Raw genomic sequence first — 26,663 nt, 5'->3', positions numbered from 1 at the left:
CTCTAGTGGGTCTTTTCATTGTAAGCCAGAGTTGACTAATATTAATAGATTATGTATAATATATACACACTATCAATGTTTAATTGTTTCTATGATTAATTTTTCTATGTTTTTAATTGTTCTTATTTTTAGCTGTAAGCTGTCTTGAGTCCCTGCTAGGGAGAAAGGCATGGTATAACAACAACAACAACAACAACAACAACAACAAGCACCTAGTATAATTGGGGTATGCCTACATTTATCTCATTTATTAAATAAATTTATATTCCACTTTTCTATTTCTCAAAGAACACATAAATAATATGATTGTTTCACTAAAGAATTGCTGCTAGTGTCCAATGTCTTGCAGCACCTTCATCTTGAAAGTAACACATACATAACATGTGCTCAAACACTCCTTAATTTGTGGTGAACAAACACAAACAGGTATGCCATTTGCCTCTCACTTGGCCATTGATAGTAATTGAAGCAAATTTCCAGACTAGGAGATCCCACCCCCACTCTTCATGGTTAGAAAGCAAGTAATGAGGCTGGTTACAATACAGCTTTTTTTTTGGGGGGGGGGGTAAGTGCTCATTCACCCTGTGCCAAGGAGGCTGACCTCAGTGGTCAAGACACAGAGGAAAGTTGGGGCTTGTATTGTGTTAATGAAATGGGCTCCCATGCCCAGGAAGGAACAACAACAAACAGAATAGGTAGTGGACACACCAGTGTCCAGAGATTATGTCACACTGTGAGAATCCATTCACCTATCCTCACTTTCCATACAAAGCAAAATACTTTTTAATCAAGACAGGCATGAACATAGAAAAGTTAAATTTCTACAACTGTCACTCACCTCTGCTTCTTTGTTATGTAGCCCCATTCCCCAAATGACATGCTTAAACTAATGTTGATTCTGGCCTGGTTCACTCATGACATTAGACCGTAGTTAAAAACAAACTATGGTTTAAATGTAAAAGCGCAGCATGTTGGTGCACATTGCTAAAAGTTCTCTCTCTCTCTGCTGCCTAGATACAAGCCAGAGTCTGAGTTGTGACAAGCAAACCACGAGGCCAGGTTAGGGTAACACTATGCTGAGGTATCTGGTGAGATATCACTGGAGAACAGGGGGTGGGAAGAGAGAAAGGAAGGGTGGTCTTTACCACAGTGTACTGCTGCCACAACACAAGTGAAAAGAAGGATTTCACTAGTGTACAGTTTCTAAGGATGCAGATTCTTCTAATTGTAGATACTCTGCAATATTAGAAAAAGGAGAAATTAAGTCCCTCAGAAAATCAAAATTTCTAATGCAGTCTTGAAGCAGAGCACTTGCCTTAAAAACGGTTTTGTCTCTGGCTGCAAGTTACATTTGTTCCTTACGGTCACTGTTCATGTCTTTATTATTCAATGTTCTCGTCCCATAATTCTGAAATGAATTGTGTCAGGACTTGTCAGTGCTGAATTTCAATCTCTTAATCTCCTGACACAGTACAGTTTACAACATGCACACACATAGCTTCACTAACAGCAATTGTGGCACTTCCCTGATGTTTCAGAGAATTGTTTTCCTCACAGAGATAAGAATGGGGAAGATGAACAAGGGAATATGTAAACAGGAAGGAAGAGAGAAAAAGATAGAAAGTATCAAGGGAGAAAAAACTCCTCAATCTCTACTTGCTTCTCAAGAAGGGACTCGTTAGATTAATCTCTGGCATGATGACAGTATTTGAGGCATGGCGTTCAAGGGAGTTTTTTTAAAAGACCTATCATAGCCTGAGAGATTGACATTTATGATCCCAACTACTGTGCAAACATCAGTAAGGGCAATAACTAATGAGCCTTCAAACATCACTGCCACAGTTCCCCTGACTATTTAAAAAAGGAACTTAAGCTATCAAAATGAAATCCATCAAGAATTCTGCACATTAGGCACTGGTTGTAGAGGGAAGAAGGGATGGAAGAAGGAAAATAAAGGAAGGAAAAGACGCAGGAAACCAGAAGCAAGAAGCGGCAGTAAGAGTGTTGGGCATGAACAAACAATGACTTGATCAGGTGGTTTGCTGAGGAATGAGAGAAGACAAAGAACAAACACCAGAATCTATACTTTTCCATATGAAAATGTCTATAGACGGTTCATGGTTTTAAGAAATAGACAACAGTCTTTTGGTTAGGGGAATCTGTTTGGCCCACTGAAGAATTTTTTTCAGAACAAGCGCTACTTCAATTTTCATGTATACACAATTTATTACACAAACAGTATTTTGCCTTGAGTCTTAATTGCTACAAACTTGGAACTGTGGAACCAAGATCTTTGCAAGGTATGTGATGTGTATTTCAAAGGCGAAATCATAGCCTTTGAAATCTACATTTGCTTGTAGCTGCTAGAAACTAAAAACATAATACAACAGTTTTTAAGAAGTTATTGCTTAGTTCCCAGCTATAGCTGTGTAGAAGAGATTGTACACACATTCCATTTCTAGCTTCCATTTGTGTTTTTTAAAAAATACATTTAAAATGGCCCTTTTACAATAGAGAATTTGAATTTAAAAATAAAACACTCTAAGTTATTATACTTAACCTTATTTTGAATTATTTCTGCAATGAGAAAGGCTGAAGCAGAAAACTTGGTTTGCATAGAAACAGCCAATTTAGGATTTTAACCAGTCCTCAACAACAAATTATTCTGAAAAAAGTCTCTGCTGCTGACTAAGAGAAATATCTAATATTCAGCCATTGACTTAAACTACCCCAGAGAAACAGCTTTATAAAGTAAATCAATGATATACCAACCATGACATGATGATTAATAATTAAGCATACAAAAAGTGTTGTACACAACTATTGTAGAACTGAAGAGAATACCTAATACAAAAGCACAGAGTAAAATGATTTAGAAATCATCTGCTGCAGTGCAGGAGGAAAGATAATAGGTGATCATCACCCAGGGCAGTAATGGACCTGACCAAGTCATATTCATTAACTTCAATAGGTCTAATATGAGTAAGAAGCTGAGTATCACACATTGTATTTGTAAAAGCATATTTGCTGCAATGTCATCATATGTCATTTATATATGTCAATGTTTTATATATGAAATTGTTTTACTTTTTATATATGTATTTTTTTTAAGGGTTAAATCACTGCAAGGTGTTTTATAGGAAGTGATCCATAAATATAATGAAATACGGGGGTGGGACCCATGCACCCCCAGAAACATGGCTGCAGCTCAATTTCATTTTCTGAGATGTTACACTAATATAGTGCGGGAATATTGGAAAGAATTCTAACCTGCCCCTTACTGAACCAGACAAGATACAATTCCAATTTGAGTTACTGTAAGCTCTGTATGTTAAGAGACGCACATGCATGCTCACACAGCAGATGGAGTTCTACAAAGAACTAATGTAAATAGTGAAACATAGTTTGGTTGGCTGTGGTTGCTTAATGGTGGGAGGAGGGCACTATGCACTTGTGTAGACACTATCATTTCCTCTAATAGTAAGCTGAACTCATGAGTGCTGACAGGATTGTACCCAAACTGGGTTCCTGAGAACCAAGGAGGTGCTATCAACAAGATTTGCATAAGTACAAAAAATAAAAATAAAAATCCTAGGGTGCAGGGGGACCTACGACAGACACTTTGCCAATGTTAGTTATTTTTAATGTATAGTAACCATAACGATAGTAACCTCAAATCTTTTAAATGCAACCCATGGGGTGCAGTGTACTAAATGCATAGCATCCTTTCACATTTTGCCTCCCCGCCGAAAAAAAGATATGGAAATATGGAGGAGATAATACAATTGATATCAGAAATAGGCAGCAAAACGAGACAGTAAAATTCCATCAACATCCATCATGCTATCTTGGTACATTATCATCTCCCAGCCTATATTAGCCTTTGCTGTGTCAGTGCAAGTCCTGGACACTTTATCCTGTTTATAATTGCTGATGAGCGGTAATAAGGCCTCTATGCCTCAGCTCCTGTACGTTCCACTTCAGTGCCCACCTATTAGGTGATAACTTTTATTTACAGCCTTGCTTGATGTGCTGTTCTATTAGTACAACTGAGCAGTGAGCAGGGTAAAAAAGTGTCATTAATGGGCGCTGTCACTGCCAGGACCTATGATGTAGAGTGCACCTTTGTCGGTGTTCCATCATCACATGCCTTCCAGTGAGAAGGTCCAAAGAGAGCTGAATTGGTAACATGGTGCCCGCCACCAGTCAAATACTAAAGAGCTCCTTAAAGAGCACCTTAAAGGTCAAATGAAACAACAAAACTCTCTCAAAGTTGTTTTTATAATAAAAGGCCTCACTAACCTTTTTTATACTGTTAGCACAGACACTTTACCACTGCAGAGCAATAGCATACCTAATTAATGGTGGAACCAGAGGGTTGCAGGGTTTTTTTTGTTTTTTTTTGTCCTTGCTGCACGTATTACGCATGATAAAAATGTGAGTGTAAAAGAAGAAGCTAAAAAAAATTACAGCTAAAGCCAAGAAACTAGCCACTGGATTTGGTATATCCACTGCACTTACTTTCCAGCACTTCCAAGCAAATTGAGACCTTTAAAAGCTCAATCATAGCTGCTGCTCCCAATCTAGCAAAGCACAACCCTGTACTTAACAGATAAATATCTCTACAAACTATGGCGGAATTATGTCATGTTTGACTGGGACTACTTTTCTTGCAGGAAGAAGCTAGAAGGTATATATTATGCTTGAAGGTAGGTACAGACAAATCTGTCATTTTTTGTTTCTCTCAGTTTCTCATTTTCCCTGTTGTGAAGCTTAGTTTGCTCAGATTCGTAAACTGACACAGAAGTCTGCACAAAAAACCCTAACATTTTAATTACTGTGTATTTCAATAAAGTTGTAAAACTGGTGTTTATATTCTCAAAACTGCTTAGAAGCCTATTTTGGCATTAAGTGGTACATAACAAATCATGTTCTCATTTCTCACAATGTATGCATTTTTTAAGCAATTTTGCTTAATACATATATTTATGAAAGTAATGTTTTAATAAACTGTGTTTTGTACTAATACACATATTTTTCTATATAATTCTCTATAATAATATGCATTTTTCTGTCCATTTTTTGATTCGAAAACAGCATTACAAATTTCAGAAAGGTACAAATTTCAAAAGGGTAATTGTGTTTCAGTTTCTGCATTGTTCTGGGAAGTGCAAATTAGGTAAGTTCGTATTAAAATGCAAATAACGTCGCCCATGCCTATTTATAAAGGGCAAACTAAATGCTATCTGCAAACATGTGAATGCAGCCAGGGCCAAGGCCAAATTTACCGCTTAAGTACTTACACAGAAAAGGGATGGGGGCTCAACACTTTTCCTATTCAATATATTCAACATAAACATTTTAATAGTGTGAAAGTATTATAGACACCAAAACTACCAGAAGTGAAAATTGAAAAAAGCAGGAAATGTTGTTCCATTCCTTTGTGAATCTTATGTGGTTATTTCTTTTCAGAAAATACAAGGCCGGACTACTGGGACAGAGAAGATTGGCTTCACAGCTATTTTAGACGCAAAATCTTTTAGCACTGAGAATGTTGGAGCTAACCATTAAGGGGCATTTTCATTTATCTCCAGCTTAACATAAATGGCTTCGTATTATGCTAGTGAATGTAGCAGAATCACTATTAGGTGCTGCAATTTCTGATATGGGGAAGTTTTTCTGGCTCCCCCTTTCCAAAATTATTGTGTTTCTTTAGTTTAGATGCACTTCATAGGCATATCCCTGAGCTAATGACATATCAGTTTCCATGCAGCTACACTGAGTGTCAAAATCAATGCCACTGCCCTTAAGTTGACACCTATGCACACATCAAAACCTATTTACTCAAAAAGGAGGTTACCGTCATGTTACACATTTGCATTCTCTTGAGACACTGTGGGCAATTAAGCACAGAGGCTTAATGGCCCAATGAGACCCCAAGCTTAAGACGCCAAGGAGCATCTACCGCTTGCTACCATGTTTTGATGGTCAATGAAAGCCATTCTCTTTGTTCATGGAAGTAAGACCACAGCAAAAAAGAAAAAGGGGGGGGGGGGAGAGAAAGGAATAATTTGTTCAGGATCCAGCTTCTGCCCAGAGATGAAGTGGGCGCTCTGCTTGCTTCATCCAAAATCTGTTTTGCTATTATTTTTCTTACTCTCAATAAGAATATCTTAGTAAACTTTATTTTTGTACAGAGCTAGTAATCTCTTCCCACCCACCAACACTTGAAAACTAGGAATTCTGATGGAGTATAGCTAACTCAGCTGATTACCTTGCTGGGCTGGGTCTTGAATCTAGCAATGGAGATCCCAAGGTTTTTGATATGAAGGAATTTCAACATTTGTCCTGGGGGTTCATTCTCTCTCTCTCTCTCTCTCTCTCTCTCACACACACACACACACACACACACACGAGAAAAGTCACATACTGGTTTTGCAGTGGGCAGGATCCTGATATCCTGCTGATAAGAAAATCTTAAGACTAGACTTGTGCTATTTCCAGATCATAAAGCATAGTTTAAGATGGCAAGTTAATAAGGTGGTGTACCCCAAGACACTTGTGTGGACTGTTCAATTCCAGAATGTTTCAGTGGGTGTCTACTATGGCTGGGATGCCAAATAACTGACTACCATTGCAAAGGTAAAAGCTATAATTTTGCTTAATTTTGGTATCATTTGTTAGAAAGGTAGGAGGAGTGAGGACTACTTGCCCTTCAGCCTTGAATAAATTGAGAGACATGCATTGCAGCATAGCAAAGCTTTTCTACTGCCCATCTGCTACAGCTGTGCTCATTGCCAAAAAGGAACACTAGTAGTCAGCAGTGGTACCTGTCATGGCCTAGGACAGCTCAGGACTCTCTTGCTTGTTGCAGGAAGTAAGAAGTGTCCCTCCATGGTAGTATATTTTAGCGTAAATGGTAACTTTTAATTTGATTTTTTTTAAGGTGTTGGGAACCCTAACAATTTGTTCAGCTGTCTTTTAAGGTTTGGTAATTCTTGATGTTTTGGTGAGTGTGTGGTTGATTGTGGTTATTTACACATACGTGGTGAATGTGCAGCTCTTGGTTCCGAGTGTTATTTTTTAATATTGTTCTCTCCTTCAGCATACTATATAGCTTGATGTGATGTTTAAAAAGAAATTAAGATTTACCTGAATCGCAGGATCTTTTGGTTGCTGTGGTTAAGGAGACATGAGCTGTATCTGTGCATGGCCCACCTGAAAACAGAGAAATAAGTCAGTTCCAGAAAATTACTTTTGCATTATTGCTATGTTGGTCATCCAGAACAGTATAATATCCAAAGGCATATAGGTAACAAATACAAACTTGCATAGGTATGCTACAAATGCTGTGGAAGAGTCACAACAATAATAATGAAGCTGGAGCTCTCTGCTCCTACACCAAAAAATGGACATCGTGAAAATTCTGCAGTAGGATAATATAGAGGAGCGGTGAGATAACAGTCATGGCCAACACTGATGAACAAGGCAACATATACTACAATAAATTCTATATAACTTTACATATATTATTTAAAACCAATATTCAATTTTAAAAAATGACGTCCTAACCATTTAGCAATTGGCTTAGTGACTGGCTTCTAAATTTCCTAGCAGACCTCAACATGTACCAGAGCAGAACTCTCCAGAGAGCTTGTTAAGCCAGCTGCCTAATAATTGTCTGATATATTGCAGTAAACACACATACCTGATCAGTTACGCTGAAATGAATTGACAGCAAATGTAACTGGCAACACTGCAGCTTTGATAACTGATTATAACCTTATAGCTTAAAATTAAGTCATTATGGTAAAAGGCGAGTCCCCAAGTACCAATAACTGAATGCAAAATAGTGTTATGAAAATACTCCTCTAGTTATGTCAATGGGCTTCTACTTGTACAATATTCAATATGCATGCACCCACAAATCAACACAGCTGGTTAAGAGTGTGACCTGTGAATCAGAAACTGCAAGTTCAAATTTCACCTTGGGCATTAACTTGTTAGGTCACTATTTTCTTAACCCTCCATCTGCAATAAAGGGTAAAACTGCCTCCTCTTACAGGTTTCTTAAACATCTTGAATAATCTAAATTACATAGCACATCCTTGTGGAAATGCCTCTGTGTAAGTTGCCCTCACTGCCACTTCACACACACTATTTCCAATACAGGCAGGTCCTGCTTTATGAACGCTTGCTATGCAAAAATCCATTTATCTGAACACAAGGAACTAGTGCCCAAACCTTGCTATATGCACCACAGATTCCATGGTCAGGAACACAATGGAAATTGTCAACTTGTTATGCGAATGGAAATTGTTGACTCACTTTGCAATCACTTGCCTAACAAACTGTTTCCAGGGAACACACTTGTGTTTGTAAAATGGGACCTGCATGTATAGGTGTCTCAATATGAACAAGTCATCATGAATATTTATTCCCTGTGGAAAACGCAACATGTATTGCAACAGTTAGCGGGCACTGATGAGAGACTGGTTTTGTTGTCCTCCAAGGAATTCACCAACATTAAAAGACAATTTTTAGGGAGCTTTCCCACTGCACATTTCAAGCTGCAGCTTAAAAGGCAACCAGTGAAACAAAATGGAACCCTAGTGAGTCCTTACTGTAAGCAACATTGCAAGAGTTTACTCAGATTATAAAGCAATGAAAATGAGGTGCTTACTAGGCTAACAATACCATGTACCTTCATTTTCAGAAATCCTGCTACTTATCTTCCTGAACTGCAGTAAGGAATAATTTAACAGCCAAATATGAAATTGTTCACATAAGGTAACCATGAATACAATTTCTGTACATTTAGACCTTTATCAAAATATCAAAATAGGATAAAGCCCAAGAAATATAGATGGAAATATATACCAACAGTCTGAAAGCAGAGATGGGGCACCTTTGGCCTTCCAGATGTTGCTGAACTACAACTCCCATCAGCCCCAGCAAGCACAACCAAAAATCAGGGTTTATGGGAGTTGTAGTTCAGCAACATCTGGGGGGGGCAAAGGTTCCCCACACCTGTCCTAAATAATGTTTGTGACCCTGAGGCATAGAAATCTCAAAACTGAATTCTTCCCACCTGTGTTAACTACTTGGTTGTGGTTACAAGGAATCTGATATTGTGAAGAGATTCAATATATGGGGAGTTGTTGTGTTATTTATTTATGATATAAATAATAAATAAATACTTTTTTATTTATACCCCACCCTTCCCGGTTCAGAAAACCGGGCTCAGGGCAGCTAACAACAAATTTAAAACACTTAATTGACGCAACAAAGTGATAAATATCTCCTGCAAGTGCAGTTCAAATAAATTTTAGCCACCATATACTTCTGAATAGAAGAGTAAAATAATTACAATGCAGATAGGATAGTCGTGTGAAAAAGTGCTTTTACTATGAAATATCAATAGAACGTAAGAGTATAACGTATTTTGTGTTCAGATTTTATCTAAATCTGATTGTATATCCTTTTGAAGAACAGATGAACATTATTTTTCTACAATTCAGGCACCACATAGCCTGAGTTGGAATCGTGATGAAGTAGTTCTATACTTCATCAGGTTTTAGAAGTGAAATTTGATAGAACTTATTCCAGACTTCATATAATGGAAGAAGTTCATCTTATTGTGGAAAAAACAATAACCAGAAACCCACATTTATTGTAGGGTAAAACATTTAGTTGCAATCACTGTAGATTTAAACATCAAAGCATATCCAGGCCTTCATCATTATCCTCTAATGCAGAACTTCACCTATCGTTCTTTTGCACTCTTTTGCTGAGAACTGTAATAAAAAATGCTTTGTGTATTGTCCAATCATATATTTCATAAGAAACACTGACTGAAAAGCAACTAAGCAGCAGTATTTCCAGCAACTGCTCCTACCTCTAGCCACAAATCAGCAGTTTCTGTGAAATTTTTCAAAGGTAGATGAAGAATAAAACATGCTTGCTTAAGCCCCTCACTGACAGAATGAAGTTGTTCTGTGATCAAGTATTCTCCTATATATGTGCCAAACCTCATGAGATGTTGAACACATAGTTTGCCACTGAGTACAAACTTTCCCCACTCAAATTGCCATTGTAGGGGATCCTTTCCTGCCTGTTGTGGCTTTGATCTGGTAAAAAAAATGCTCCCAGGACCCACTCACCCCAGTACACTACTGATGTGGAAACACTGATCTGTATCAGAACCACAGCAGGAGTCAAAGGGTTAAATCTAATCTGAGTTTGAAATAGTCCACTGTCCCAGTTTAGAATGAAGCCAATTGCTGTGTGCTAGGCACCTGCTCTTTGTCAGATTGCTACCATAGTAAGTACTATACCAGGCATAGGCAAACTCGGCCCTGCAACTCCCATGGGACTGCAACTCCCATGATCCCTAGCTAGCAGGACCAGTGGTCAGGGATGATGGGAACTGTAGTCCCAAAACATCTGGAGGGCCAAGTTTGCCTATGCCTGTACTACACATTCAATTGGTACCGGATTGGTAGTTTTCAACCTTTGTATCTACTAAAGCCTCCCAATGCTAGAGAGAAAAATCTGTTCTGATATCTCACAACTCTACACAAGATGAGAAAGGCAAACTAATTAGCAATATTCATGCTTAAGTGAATCCTGGAAAAAGGCAGACAGATACTGGAAGAGAATGGGAGAAACTGATAAAAATATAGCACAGAGATACTTAAATGGCTTAACCAAACTACAGAAAAAGGTTTATAGCTTGATAGTCAAGCCTCCTCTACCAGTGACAGGTACCTCCAACACACTCACCTCACATTTTGAGAAGCATGGCACTAGATTCAACATGACATTAAGGCATGTTCTAACCTAAACTGTTAGTTAGGTCTTCAACAATTACATTTGGATGTAGATACGAATGCACAATGTTAAGGCCCCATTTCCATATCACTCAGTGGGTTGTGGAAACTGTTTTAGAATCAGTCTAGGTTGATTTCCAGCTGAATAAATCATATGACTGCCAACCTTTATAAGGCTCGGCACAGGCAGAATTTTTGCATATTATAAAGGCAACTGTATTTTGGAATGCTTGCAATTAAAAAAAGGAAGCCCATATCAACTAAGAAATCAGGTTGCTGAACAGACATCTAAAAGTTGAGATATCTTGCTATCATTCTTTTGGAAGCCTGCATAAATATTAACTAAAATGGGTAACTTTTTAAAGATTTATTGTACTTCCAATATTCTCTCTTAATTAACATGACATTTACATAACACCACAATTAATTTTCAACTACAGGCACTGTGGACTAATTAGAAATGCATCATCCCTTATTAAATACCTTGTCAATTTCACTCCCATCATAATCTCCTTGATGATTTTACCTTTGCAGGATTAGACATACTGACATACCAAATCTCATATTCAGATAAAGTTTGGGTATCTAAATTAGAAGTAAAGCATATGTACACACATTAGTAAGTTTCTGTAATACAGTTTTTGCTATAACATCCCTTGGCATGCAGATGTGTGCAATAAATTATTTCCCATGTCTGTAATAATACTAAAGCCACTATATGGAATGCTTCACCAGAATTTTCTCAGCAGCCTGGAAGGGACCCTAGATTAACAAATCTACTTGACTACTTCCATCAAGTTTCAATACTTTCTTGAGAATATTTAATTCCTGCAATATTTGCTAAACAACTTTGCAAAAGGAAGTGTCTGACTGGGTTAAGTTTACACAGTCAGAAGGGGGAAACTAGTATATTCATATGGGGAGCATCAAATGTTTGCCATACTCAAGAGTAAACCCACTGCAATCAATGGTCTTAAGCTGATTCAATGGGTCTTAGATAGATATCACTCATGGTCTTTGACAATCACTCTGACAATCTGCTTTCTTCTGAAACATTAAGGTGGGTGAGATTAAATAACGACCAAGAAACTGACAGTAGATACTTTTGAGGCACTAAGAAAGGATGCAGCTACTGTGATTTCCATCCTATTCATCTCCTGGTTCTTTCAACCACCCTCCTCTCTCTGTGAATTCTGTTTGTTACAGGATGCACAGTGAAGAACAATACCTACATCTTCTTTTGTTCACTGAGGCCATATGAAAGAGCGTCTACAAATTTGGGCTAGTCATGGTAGCATGCCAGTAACAACCGACCTTACCAATTCTGAGTCCTCTCATACATACAAAGGACTCTGGAGCTAAGAGCAGGACAGGCCAATATTGCTTTATGCTGTACTTTGGAGAAACTCTGAATTAATAAATAAAATATAAGTGCTCTAGGTGTCTCAAAACCATCAGCCAGTGAAGAGGTCAGTAAAGTAGCAATGACTACTAGAGCAGCTGTTCCAGGAACATAGAAGAAACAGAAGCTCCATATAATCCTAGTCCCTACAGTTACTTCGTTCTTTGCACTGATAACAAGCAAGCAGACAATGAACAAGTGACAGTTCTTCTGTATATTTGGGAGAGGAGAAGGAAATGAAAGAAAGAGAAGGAGCAGATGATGGGAGGAAAGCTGGATAGGTGGACTGGATTTCTCCTATGGGAGATGCACTGGGGAAACCCAGCCAGATGGGCGCGGTATAAATTGTTGTTGTTATGATGATGCACCAACACCTACAGAAGGCAGAACAGGAGAGCTAGAAGACAAGGTAATTGGTGAAATTATCTGAGCCCCACATCCATTGTTGGCAAACAAAGAGCTGCCTTTCAGTTGCCCTGTGGTTGTCCTGAAGGCTTCAGCTGTGGATTACAAGTTAGTTGCTTTAAGCTCCAGTAGGTGGGATGATGACAAACTACTCCTGAACTGTTAGCTGCTCACACTGATAGGATACTGGGACCAGGGCAGGTTTTCATTTATCTTGTGCAAATTGTATTTTGTGCAAATTGCAGCTTCTGAACTTTCTGCCAAGGTAGCCCCCCATATAAAGCACATTACAGGTATTTAACTGGGATGTTATCAGAGCACGGATTACTGTGGCAAGGCTGTCATAGTCCATGAATGGCTGTACCTGAAAATAGGCACTCTATGCTACCAATATGCCACTTCAGCCTTCAGTGAGAATGCTGGATCAAGAAGTACCCCCTAGCAACAAACCTGCTCATTCAAGAGGAGTGCAACCCAATTCCTGGACACGAAAACAGTCAATTCACAGCACCTCCATCTTGTTCAGCCTCACTGCCTCCAGTCATTGGTCCAGCGCCTGCACAGCCTCACTCGATTCAGATGTCAAGGAAAAAATATTTGCATGCATTGCATGTTTGTTATGACCAGTAGCATGCTTTCTTATTTTATGACATGCAGTACAAGCCAAAAGCTTTCTTTACAAACCACATAATCCTACCTCTATACATGACAATACACACACACACACACACACACACACACACACACACACGACATATTATAAAGACAGAACACAAAAACAGTCTAAACGCCAGGGCATTTTCTTGTCCCTTGATTATGCCTCCTCTTTTCCAGATATTAGTTTCCAGTTGGAATGGAGTGATATTTGTTTCAACCTCATGGTAAGAAACTTCACATCGTTATTATGAGAGGCAATTAGTCCAATCTTAATGATGTGAAAAGCCAGTATCCTTGGGCACTGTAGAAACTTTAGAATGATGATCTTTTAGGGGTATCTATCAACAATGAAGAACAAAAATTAAATTCAAATCAACATTAACTGCAGTGTAAAGAGCATTGCTGAATATTCCATAACTTTATAACTGCAAATGTATGTACATATGTGCCCCCAGTGCTGTGCAGTATACTTTCCAATTTATTCCTGGCTTTCAACTGCAAGCATAGTGCTTTGACAAGCAAGTATATGCTGGAAATCTAGAAGGTAGATGTCAACTATGCCAATCCACAAGCCAGTTATTGCTAGTTAAATGAAGTGGCAGAATAAGCAGGGTTGGGAAGACGGAGCAGCAACCAGGAAACAAGATGATAATAGTTGTTGCCTTGTCCACAAGGACTTCCTGTTTCTAAGCACACTTAAGAGATCTTCACTCTAGGTAATGTTATGTTGGAATATCTAAAATACAATATTCTAAAAACTGCTTTCCTAACAAGCTACGAATGACTTAAATGCTTTTGGCTGGAGGCTTTAGAGACCAGAACCCAAAAGGTTTTTCATGAACTTAAGAGTAGCCAAGCTTAAAAAGAATCCCCATTGTGAGAGTTGGCAGCAACAAATCTTTTAAGAACCTCTAGAAAGTATAAGCAACAGTGGTGTTTTGGGAAGCCTGCTTAAACCCTGAATCTAGCCGTGAATGTGTGTAATTGGAATAGACATCCCTAATTTATCTACATAATTAAGTTTGAAAAGAGCCATGAATTAGAATCACAAACATATAAGAGATATAAACTAGAAGGAAGCTAAATCTTAAATGGAAGTCTTCAGAGACACATTGCTTTTCTTCTACATGTATGGGTAACATTCTGTCACGTGCAGAAACTACTTAGCTGTCCAAGCTTCAACCACTTCTAGAGAATCAACTTGTATTGTTAAAATTAGTTAAATGGATGAAGATTTAATCATTCAGATTTTTATGTACACATTTTTATGCAATCTCTCGCTGCCAAACCTTATAACCTTTCGTGTATTTCCCGAATACATTTGTCTCCTGTAGGGAATACATTAAAGCAGGGTACTGAGATGAAGGCATCTGTGTCAACACAATTCGTTTTGCATTACTATTCCCATTTGTAACATAAATACAATACTCCCTTACTTAAAATAGGGTCCCTGATTAAAAAATGCTCTATGGTCAATGGAATGCAAAACCAATGTCTTGTAACAAATGCAACGTTTATATGGGCCCCGATAATCACTTCAAATTTGTTTGCAGTTATGTCAAGGCCTACAGAGGAATACCTGGAACGGCTGTCAAGGATTTCAGACTATTTGAGGTCCTTTCAGAACATCAAAAAGCAACTCAAAAAAGCTCCACTTTTCCACCCATTTCTATATGACTGTGCCCCAAAGCAATCCTGATGTGCAATATCATTATTCTGTATACCTTTATATTCCTTTAGGCTCCCTCTCATTTCTTTGGTTCTGATCGTGCAGAAGAAAGCCTGAGCATCAGAAAACATGTTTACAATAGCAATTTTTAAAGGGCTAAAGGGGTAATATTGTAAAGAACAATGAATATTCAGTGGCTTAAAGCAAGGTATTTGGCCATGTGCATTAAGACGGAAACCAAAATGATTAGGGAATACAGTTCTGCTGCCACACAAACACATGGATACATTCTGGGCAAGAGGAATATCCGTAGTTAATTCCATTTGCAGAGACGAGAATACATCTAAGCCCAACTGCACATTTCATTAACAAAGGACGTGTGAACATTTTACAGGAATATAATGTTAGACAGTTCCTCAAAACATTCTAAATCATGCTTAAGAATAGAAATTTGGAAAGTCTTGGGGAAAGTTAAGCACAAATTAAAATGACACCATGTCCTGTGTAGTGAAGTGCTATTGAAATATCAACCTGATCTAACTGCCAAAGTCAAATTTCCCACACGGACATTTTTCATGTTATATTACAATTCAGATTTCACTTAAACCTGCACCATGTCAGCTTGAGCTGCAGTTGCACAGAGGAAAGGAAAACAATGTGACAGCCCCAGAGAAGGTGATGAAGGGCTCAAACTAAATGAAATTGTTAAAGTATATGGCATGACCTTTTAATAAAATACACACAGACTTCCCTAATAAGTGGGTTCTGGAGTGGTTAAAAGAAAAATGTGTTTTGGCTTCCTCTTTCCTATCCTCATGATCCACATTGTTAAAGAGAACCACTTACTACTATGCTCCCTTCGGGGAAAGAAGGATAGGCCATTTAAAAATAAAAATAAATAAATAAATACAAATACTAGGAGGCCCAAACAATAACCAACGGACAATAGAGCCTAAATGTATTCTTATGCTATTGAGCTAGTCGTGCAGTGGTTTAAGTGTTGAACAAGGACCTGGGAGACCTGGGCTCAAATCCCCATTCAGCCATGAAGCTCTCTGGGTGACCTTGGGCCAGTCTGAACTATTTCACAGAGTGGTTGTGGGATTAAATGACGAGAGAGAGGGCCATATATGCCACATTGAGCTCATTGGAGAGATCCGGTCCTTCTTCATGGTGTGCACAGCTGAACTATGGAAATCATTTCCACAGGAAACACTGATTGCCACCAACTTGAGTGGCTTTAAAACAGGATTAGACAAAGTCACGGAGGATAAAGCTGTCCATGGCTATCAGCCACAATAGCTATCCTCTGCCTCCATGGTTGGGGGCAGTATGCTTGGGGGGGGGGGGAGAGGCAAGTCCTGTTGTCCTTAGGTTAGGCCCGGTCCACCCATGAGGTGGGATGAAGAAGCCGCCTCAGGTGGCAGAAGCCGCTGAGGAGGGATGTTTGTGGTGTCCTGCTGCTCTCAGACCTTGCTGGAAATTGGTGCCAATGCCAGTACCTCTTCTCTACTGGCAGTGGGGGCAGTGAAGTGGGCAGCACATCCAGTTTCACCTCAAGTGAAGAATGGGGCGCACCACCCCCTGGCTCAGGTCCTACTTGAGGATTTTTCATGGGGGTCTGGTTGGCCACTGTGAGACCAGGATGTTAGGCTTTTGGCCTGATCCAGTCAGCTTTTCTTATTCTCTTAATGTGGGGGGGGGGTAGAGGGTTAGTCAGGAATGTGGCAGGAAGGAAAGTTATATGTCAGGGTTAAATCTGGCATTTGGAAGATTCATATTTGGCCACTTCCTTCTCTGTCGGAAGCAGCATCTCCTCTGAGAAAGTATATTGTTGGCAACTGGTGCAACTCTAATTAAGAATTACTTGCACTTTTGAGGCATCTTTTCAGATACGGATTTTGTAGGAAATAAATGGGCTTGTATACAAGCAGGCCCAGGGAAAAAAAATTAGCTTGTAAGAAGAATGACTGGAATTACAGGAATGCATGCAATCACATTAATATCCTGCCAGACCCAACTGCCACAAAATATAATTATAGATTTTTCCCCCTCCTAGAATATTCTGACTCTTCATAAAAATGCTTAAAATTCTTCCCATTCGGCAAGACTATTAACACGATAGATCTTTATTGCAACATGATGAATAAAATGGCTTACTACAATTATAGTGTGCTTAGCCTGTAGGGCAATTAACCACAGCTAGCACCTTGAAGTCGAGCTGGTTTGGAACGGAGAAAGATCACAAAAGGCTGCCATCTGAATTGTTTTTATTAACAACACCACTTCTAAGCAGTAAGATCTATGCACAATTTGGTAAGGATTAACTCAATGATATCCCACACTGTTTTTTTTTTTGTTTACTGAAATAGAAGCAAATCTATTCAGTAAAAGTATGCAGCTGTACATCATCATCTCACTGCACTGAAAAAATATCAATCATTTAAGAAACACTGCTATAATGAAAGCAGCGTATGTATTATAGAACTCCTTACAAAACAAAATAAATAATATGAAAAAGCCACCCTTAAATTAAAATCAAAAAAGACATTTAAAGTTTGGGCATTCTTCATTATGGGAAAGAACCTTCCACACTGAGACCATCATCAATCAGAAAAGCTCCATCTGCTGTATAATTAGCTCTGATAAATGACACTAATCTGAGCTACATTAGAGAACTACTGTTTGGGGGTTGTGGGGGGGGGGAGAGAGATAGCTAGAACTGTAAATAAATCTAACCACTGTTTCACTTACAGCCATCCCAGCAGGAAGTCATAAAGAATTTTTTTTATAGGTAATATTTTCAAATGCGCTGCTGGCTGTGCTGCCTAATATCTATCATCTCGGAGCATGCATTAGTGAGTGTACAGAAGCCTAGAACAGAAGAGCATATTTTTGAAATAAGTTCTCCCTTTCGTACATCTTTACAGCCAAACTAGGAAAAAAAATTGCAAGACAAATCTGGTCCAATGAAGTAGCTGCTCAGGAAGACAATGGACAATCCCAAGAGATAATGGACTGAAGCTGCTAGGCCACTGAAAAAACAGTATGTGGGGGCATTTGCAGAGAAAAGTGCATCTAGAACTTTTTCTGTATTGCCCTCCTGGTGCTTCTATGCATGAATGGATGGAATAGAGGCAATATGAGACTGCAAATTAATGAGTAAGGCAGACACATTGTGCACACACACATACAGACAGGGGAGGCAAAAATCATTAAGCAAGTAAACAGTGAAGTATGTGACCGTTTACTGGACTTTAACCAAGTAGATCTTTTGCAGTGATTGAGGCACCCTCATTGTGACATTCTGGCATCTTCTGAAAACTTAGTTTTATGCTGACAGACCTTCATAGCTGTGTACTGTTTTAAATGATTTTTTTAAAAAAAATAGTTGTACACTGCCCTGATATTTTATGACTTGGCAGTATAGAAATGCATTTATAAATAAACAAATACAAAGATGCAAAAATGAAATTCCAAAGATTGGTCATTTACTGTGTTTACATAATTCTTGAATTCTTAATTCTATGGGGGGTGAGAAATGATAGTTGTGTTTTATAAAACTGTCCCTAGACTGTGCTTCTTCAAACTGCTGGTGGGACATTGCACAACTGAATTCTCTTATACAGAAACCTGCACACTGCACCCACATCCTCTCTTGAGCCCCAAAGTTCTCTGGTAAAGGGTTTGATATTAGCTTTACTTCCCACTGTGCTAGTTTTCTGTGTGCAACATTCCCCCTATTCCCAAATGGGCAGCCATTCAACTGTGCAGTCCTCCACCTGAAATCTTGACTGGTACAGTCTAGGAACAGTCTTATCACATGACTTATCACATGAAACACTATTACTTTCTACTTAAATCGCTTTCATGGTTGTTTTAGCATACTTGAACATAGTATTCTTGACTGGAATTGTCTCTTCTATGATTTTTACTTGGAACAATTTATTCATGTTTGCAACCAACAATAGTAATTGGCCTTTTTCAGAGCTCCTAAGTGGATATAGACTGAAAGCTTGTTTTTATAAAACTCCCTACAGTATTTAAGAGGTTCCAATTCTAAGGTGTAAGATCATTTTATCTCCTGTTCCCATTCCTTGAATTTTATCTGCCAAGCAGAATATAAATGCAATGAACAAGATTAATCTAACAACATATTTAGCACCACTGAAAAACAATAAGTGACTTATCAAAATTATTGTCTAGAGAAAAATCCTTTTCGTTCCAAATGAAGAAGTGGCTGAAAGAGAGCACTTTATCACATTGTCCCAAAGAAAATGGTGAGAAAGTACAAATCTTCCTAGCACTTATACCAAATAAATAACTAGATCTACATCCCTTTCCCCAACATATAGATATATATCTATACATAAGGCTTTGTATTTCGGAGGAGAGAGCTTCGCAAAGAAGCACACAATGAAATTTCAACTTTTGTCAGAAACTTCCATGAAATAGCACTGATGGCATCTGAATTCATACTATTGAACAATACTTTACTTTTAAAGGAAGTTGTCAGACTAAGATAAAAGCATCAGCAAAATGTATGCCTGTAATACCCAAATGTTTCAGGAAGTATTTATGTTTATTCTACACAAGTCACCATGTGTGAGATCCCCTAACAATTGGATGACACCCTATGTTGCATGCTTAATTTTCTGTACTTATTTGAAGAACATCATCACAATTATTGCGGTAATATGGGCTCTAGTTTCCACAGCACAGGCCAACAGTTAAGCTATAGGTTGACAAATGTAGTAATTAGTGTTATGAAAATGATAAAGCTATGCAAACTGAGCTCTATTCAATCAAGATAGAAAATGCTTCCCTTCCCTTGTTCTTTCTACAACGGTCACACAACTATCATTCCCATGCAGTTTTCTACAGTTTCCTATAGAAATCACTACATTCTTCTTAAAGGCTGAAAACTAAAGATGCTAGAGAAGAGCAGAGCCTACTTTGCTCTCCTTACACTTACATTTTTCTTTACTCGGTGAAGTTACATTCAGTTCTGTCGAAAGTTGCTGGTTGGAGTTAACAGTCTGCGGAGATAGGGAGGTATTACTGTTGTCACTATTTGTTTCTCCAGAGAACAAATCTGATTGGCTGTTGCTTGTGCTGGGAGTGGACTCATCATCTGGTTGCTTCTTTTGAAAATCTAACAAGACACAAAATTGGGGAGATGGGATTATTGACTACAAAGCATGTTTCTGTCCAATGGGGCACATACAATATGTTGTATTTTACAATATAATCATCTCTATAAACTGTGATTTAATCCTATTAGTCTAAGCCCTAAGATATTAAACTTACCTTCAGTGCACCAATACATTATTACTGAACTTGGTATAATCACCGAGTGCTGTTCCAGCGGAATGGCAAGATACACATTTAGAGCAGAATCCAACTAGTGCTTTGGCTCCAGTGGACTGGAGCTACTAACAGAAGTGGGGAGATTTTTGCTGATTTCCTCCACACACACACACCCAAAGCCCTTCAAAAATTTGTTCTAGAGAAAAGGGTTTAACTCCCTTGCCATGCCACAATTCTTGGGAAGCTTCTCCCACCAGCAATTAATTAGAGAAGAAACCAGGTAAAGGCAAATTATGTGACAAACATCCTGTCTAGTTGGCATTAGTTGTGAGAGTTTCTATGCACAATGCAATTAATGAGGAAACTAGGCAAAATTACTTGTTGCCTCCTAAAACGAGGCTAGGTCATTAACTAACTTGGTTCTCAGATTAGTGTCATGCGAATACTGTTTGTGAACTGCAAATGAATACTGAATTTAACCAAGGTATGTAACAAATAACCATTTATTTTTTGCAAAGGCTCTCTTTATAAGACAAAACATCAATATCAGTTCTTTCTACCTACTAACACTATGTGATCAACTGATTGGTGACTTCCATCAAGCCATCACCTCTTTCTAAGGTGTCTGATTAGCATGGCAGCTAAAGCCTTATTATCCTTATTTAGAAAAAGCAACTGGCCAATGTAAATATTGCATAATTTTATCCTCTTGTGCATGACCTTCACCACAGCATTTATTAAATGCCAATAAAGGATTTTGCAAACTTGTCTATTTGTGATATCAACCAGGAAACAACTTAGATCTGTAATTATGCATGTTTTTAAAACCCATCATATGTTCAGCTTCATCTGTGCTGATACTGGACCAATTCTAATGAACTCCATTTATTTTCAAAATTTCAGGTTTAAGTCCCTAACGAAAACTGAGAATGGTTTGCATTTGCAATTAAGAGAAAACTTTGGTGAATCCTGTAAAGGCAAGTCCTGGAAAGAAAAAAACCTAGAAAAATGAAGGTACACAAAGTATTCCTCTGGATCATGGGCTACTTCACCAGTAGTCCAGTTCTGACTTTTATATTACATTATAGCCATATTCAATGAGGAAATAAAAAACATCAACATGAAGCCTGGAAATACGATGTCTCATTTTAAGCCCAGTGAAATCCTTTACATTTGCTATGCAGATTTATACCAGTGTCAATTATTCTTAGCTTGATTTCCACATGTGTACTTTAAGGATTGCCTTTGGTTTCTTCTGTTAACACAAGCTATGCTTCAATTTTATTTCACTCCTATATCCTAAGAATTGGCAATAAATTATGAAATGATGCCTTTAACTAGAGCTTATTAAGCCCAAGTTGATAACAAAACAGCCTGCTCTTCAGGATCTGCAAGATCTTAAATTCAATAAAATGCTGTTTTATACTATATTAAGCTCAACAGGAACAGCTTAAGGTAGAACAAGGGAAGAACCAAATGAGGACCTGATACTATTTCTTTTAAAACTGGATAAAGATACATGCCCCAGCACAAAATTAATTTATTCCGGTTTGTTATTTCTTTTAGGAATTTTAACACGAAAGGTACAAATTATGCAATGAAGAAGCATTTCATTACACTTCTTTCTGCTGCATCCTATACAGCAGAGAGTCAGCCTTAACAATCCCATTTTCCTTACGTCTGCTCTATAGTCTGTTAATTTTACAGCACAGTGTTTCCGTGTGCTCTAGCTTCCTTCACGGTGTTTGATTGCACCAGAAGCGGTTTAGTCATGCTGGTCACATGACCCAGAAAGCTGTTTGTGGACAAACGCCAGCCCCCTCGGCCTGAAAGTGAGATGAGCGCCACAACCCCATAGTCGTCTCTGACTGGACTTACGGTAGCCGTCCGGGGGTCCTTTACCTTTACCGCATAGCACACCCCGCAAGATGAGATACTGCATGGAACATTTCTATGACAGCTATTAAGATACAGCATTATTAGGAAAATAACCTACTTATAAGCATCTCCCAGTATGCGCTATTCTAATCTTGCTTTCTACGGGCAAGTTGTATAATTTTGTAAACGGCTACTTTTAATAAAGGCTAGCAATTTCATAAGTAACAGCAAAAATTGTAGCAAAGGAAAGCAAATGTTTGTAGCACAGCACACAATCTTTTCCCATTCAAGACAAGTCCATTTTGTTGTATGAACTGAATTCTTTCCTCAGCAAGTCTCAGAGTATTAATAGGTCTTTTCCTAATGAAGCGCACAGGACAGCACTGAAGTAGAAGGCTCCTGGCTACTACAAGTCCAGGTAAATTTATGAACTCCTCTAAATGTGTCTCTTACCTTTCTTATGAACGATAACTGGTCTCTTATCTCTGCTGGTTTATAAATACTGGGAAAACAAAATAAATTTTGGATGCCCAATAAACCCAAGTGACAAAAATAACTTAGAAATGGGTAAACTCAACAGGGCTTGTTCACGGGAGATGCCTAGAGGGACATGGCCGACCAAACAAGAGATGAAACACACACCTTTGAGTCACTGTTTTGTTTGCTAAAATACAAGGGTGGTTTACCTATTCCGATTTTCTCCAATTTCTCCTTGAGGATATCAGGAACACATGTTTCTACCTAGACTACTAATGAACAGAAACAACTAATTTTACTTACTTCATTAAAAGAAATGAAATACTCTAGCAGACAGAATAAAATCTATTCAGGTAAATTATAAGAGCTTGTTAAATATACTGAAACAACAAGTTGCCAGTGTGGGGCAACTGAGAAACTGAGTAGGCTAAAAGAACCCCTAGTGCAATATTGGTGAAAGCTCAAAAGATCTCTGAAGTAGGCTTACTAACCAATGGATGCAAAATTTAATTATGTTTCATATTTACTTTGCCCACTTCAAATAAAAGAGCATGCAAGATTTCATTTTTTTAAATAAAAGGACATTATCAATTAGTGCCTCTAGCACTGCTAGCATCTACACAGTCCTCACTTAGGTGCCCTTTTAGATGTCTAGGGAGAATCCTAGCATTTAAGAACATTGGTCTATTATTTTTAATTAATTTCTCTAGACTAACCCATGGAGTCCCAATTAAGGTTAATTATTGCCTAATTTTCCATCAGTGGTGTTTGGAATTAAAATGTTTTTTCAATTATTTTTTTTAAAGAACTGCCGGGTAGTTTCAAGATGGAGCATAATATATATTTTGAATTAAGCAGATGTGGTGGTAGGTGGTAGGGATATGGTGGTGGAGGTGGAGGAGGAACAGACCACTCACTACCAACATTATCCCAACATTATCCCAAATACCATAATATAAAATGGCATCAAAGCAGCAGTAAAATGATTTCCTCCATAGCTGCTTGGTTGTGGCAGTACTGAAATGACTTCATTACTTCTGTGAATCTTAGGTTATACAAAACTCTAGATCACTGTAGTCAATTGGAACCCCATGCCAATGCAACTTCTGATTAAGACAATGCTGATGTATTTGAGGTCTGTTGGTGGCTTGCTGTATATTTGGATGTGGGGCCTTTTTTGATTAGCAAAATAATTAAAATGTGTTGACCATGACAGCTTTATACTTCATGCAATTAGCACTAATCTCCATTCACAAAAATATTCATATTATGGTCAATGGCTTAAGGTTTCCCAAACTAGAATGGAAATGCTCACAAAATAACACAATATGCACAGAAATAAGGTGTAAATAGGGTCTGTGCTTTATTTCTTAATATTTGCATTTGATTTGTTCTTCAAGGAGCTTAAAGAAGTAAGTTCAAGTATGACAGAAGGGATAATGCCAAAGCTACACAGTTAGATTACCAAATATATGACCTTAAGGTCACATTTAAACTTTCTACTCTAGTAGCATTGATCTGTTACACTGAACTGGTTCTTTAAGGAGCAGTAGAAATTGGATACCTGTAGATTGCCACAGCATTGTATGTTAAGGTAAGGTAATGAATTGCTTTAAATAAGGCAAATGGCATTCATTCATCCTATAGCCTTTGTTTCACTTTGTAGAGAATAGGCACTACTTGCAGTAACCATCCTAGATTACACAGCGGTCATGCTGGGGAGACACCCTTCTCTTGAAATATGAATAAAAGATCAATTTCATGGCTTTGAAAAATGATGAAATTATCTTGGGTCATGTTTTAAGTGAATACTCTGTTTTTACTGCAGTTAAAACTTGGGGGACTCCCATCATCTTTGTCCATGCTAGATGAAGCTAGTGTGTTCAGAGTCCAACATCTTGAGGACAACAGGTTACCCACCCGTGAATTAGATATGTACCACATCAAGCTTTGGACTTGCACAGCCCCTCTCCTCTTCCCCCATGTTCAAGGGAAGGAGAATAAAAGCTTCAGTTTAGAACACCATGAGCTTGTTAACAAAGATACTGAACAAGATTCCAATCAGTGTTTTCCTATGCTGAGACATAATGAGAAACTATGATTGTTACAATATGTGAACGCAGTGTGTTCTTATAACTATGTTTCAATGCTTGGATGTGGGCATTATCTTAATCATATAAATATGAATTTGAACCCATGTGTTTTGATTTCTCCCTCAAAAGTTCTATTTTATTTCAAATTCAGACAATTTGAAATGTGTATTACCTTAGGTTTAGAATATTAACTGAAATGGAGACAGCTACTTCCAGATCCGTTTAACAGATCCAAAGGTAATTTTTTTCATTAACATGAAGCACCATCACTCAGTGAAAGGGGAAAGGTCTGTTCAGCAGGTTACACTGCTCATCTGGTAGCGAGCAAGGCAGAACCATACAAATGACCCAAAAGAGAAGTAAGCCCAGTTGTCAAAGAAACAAGAGAGCCAGAAAGCTGTTGGTAACAAAGCCAAGTTTAATAGGGTTTACGTGCCCTTGATGGACTCTGCTCAAATCTTTAATGAGGCATTTTTTTGCAGCTATGCCTTAAACCAAGTGCTAATGATTAAATTTACCAAGAGTGGGTCAACGTCTGAACAATATGACTATAGTAAAAAAAACCCCAACCTATATTAGAAAAGGTGATTAACCTTTTAAAATATGGTATGGCTGGTAAATTCAGAAATGTCAGTGTTACATTTTAAGTAAAAATAAAGCCCCATGACTCCTACCTGCAGCGATTTAAGTTGATAACAAGGCTATATAAAAGCCACCATGATAAGTTTAGTCACACTCTCAAGTGTGCTTGTACTGGATTCAAAACAGGAATATAAAATTAACAATTTAAGATTCAGCCCAAAATTTGTTTTAGCAGTATGAAGCCACATAAAACAACAAATCTCATCCTATGTGCCAAGAGACAAAAAGGGTACACTCAGCTAACTGAATCTGCTCAAAGCTGGTCTGACTCAGTACGTATAAAATGAATAGAAAGCCAACTACAGTTTTCAATACCCTAAAACATTCTAGAACAACTAGAAAAAGCAAAACTATACTTACTCTTATTTTCATATTGTATGAGTTATAAAAACTAAGAGATAAGGAAATGGTGTTTGCATTTTTAAAAACACTTTATTGGTTTAGACCAATAAACAATTAAAAGAAATCAGCAAGAAGAGTGAGAGAACCTGTATTTAGACACCGGTACTATAACGTCTTTCCAGAGATTGTATTTTAAGCACACCCTACTGGCCTAGATTTCTCAATGCTACAAGGAACAATTTGAAAGGATAGCAATTTGCTAAAAATGAATAGGAAATTAAGAAATACCTCTACCTTGAATAGAAACCATAAAAACTCAATTTAGCTCTCTGAAAAGGTACCAGCCTTAGAACTCAGGTAATTATGTAGGAAGATATTCAGCGGTGCTGCTTCCTAATTTCAGCTAGACCTATTCCTTGGGGAATTCAACATCCATAGGATTTGACCACAGCAAGTACCTTGCCATGCATGAAATACTGGAGAAGCTAAAATAAGCAACCAAAAAACTAAGCAATAGTCTATAATGAGGAAGCCATTGAGATTTCATGTGCTGTAAACCGCATTAAATGTGCAGGCTGGTTGCTGGGGATCAAGAAAGATGACATTAGAAACAACAAGCAGGGAGATCCATTTGCTTTCTGACATGGTGGTTTAGTGGAGAATCCAACCACTGTCTTGGATCCAAAGAAATGGAAGCAAAGCTTAACATGCACAATGGAGCTCTCTGCCATTCCTCCCCTCAAAAGCCACTCCCAAGAGTCATGAAACCTGAATGGCATGAGATGTGACCTGGGGCAGGGAGTGGGTAACTATCATATTATGATTAAAAAGAAATAATTTTGAATAGTAGGAAAATTTATTAAAGAAGTCGAAGCAAAAGGTTGGACAGGTATTTTCAAGATATGCTTTAGGTCATGGGTAGGCCAAGTAAGGTCTGGGGGCTGGATTTGGCCCGA

The 26,663-nt window shown here is 38.1% G+C and overlaps 1 protein-coding gene across 1 annotated transcript in view; it reads right to left on the bottom strand.

Moving 5' to 3' along the window:
* Positions 1-26,663, bottom strand: part of ZFAND3 (zinc finger AN1-type containing 3) — a 136,162-nt gene that overhangs the window by 30,327 nt on the left and 79,172 nt on the right. Inside the window, exons 4-5 of the mRNA XM_083732817.1 lie at positions 19,941-20,120; positions 7,153-7,218 (exon numbers count right to left, since the gene is read on the bottom strand). Of these exons, the coding sequence (XP_083588943.1) occupies positions 7,153-7,218; positions 19,941-20,120 (246 nt within the window). The remainder of the gene's footprint in view (positions 1-7,152; positions 7,219-19,940; positions 20,121-26,663) is intronic.

Source organism: Podarcis gaigeae, assembly GCF_964106915.1.
Source record: "Podarcis gaigeae genome assembly, chromosome: 3".
Classification (NCBI taxonomy): domain Eukaryota; kingdom Metazoa; phylum Chordata; class Lepidosauria; order Squamata; family Lacertidae; genus Podarcis; species Podarcis gaigeae.
The sequence above is the reverse complement of the archived record's forward strand: the minus strand, read 5'-3'. Positions and strand labels throughout refer to the sequence as shown.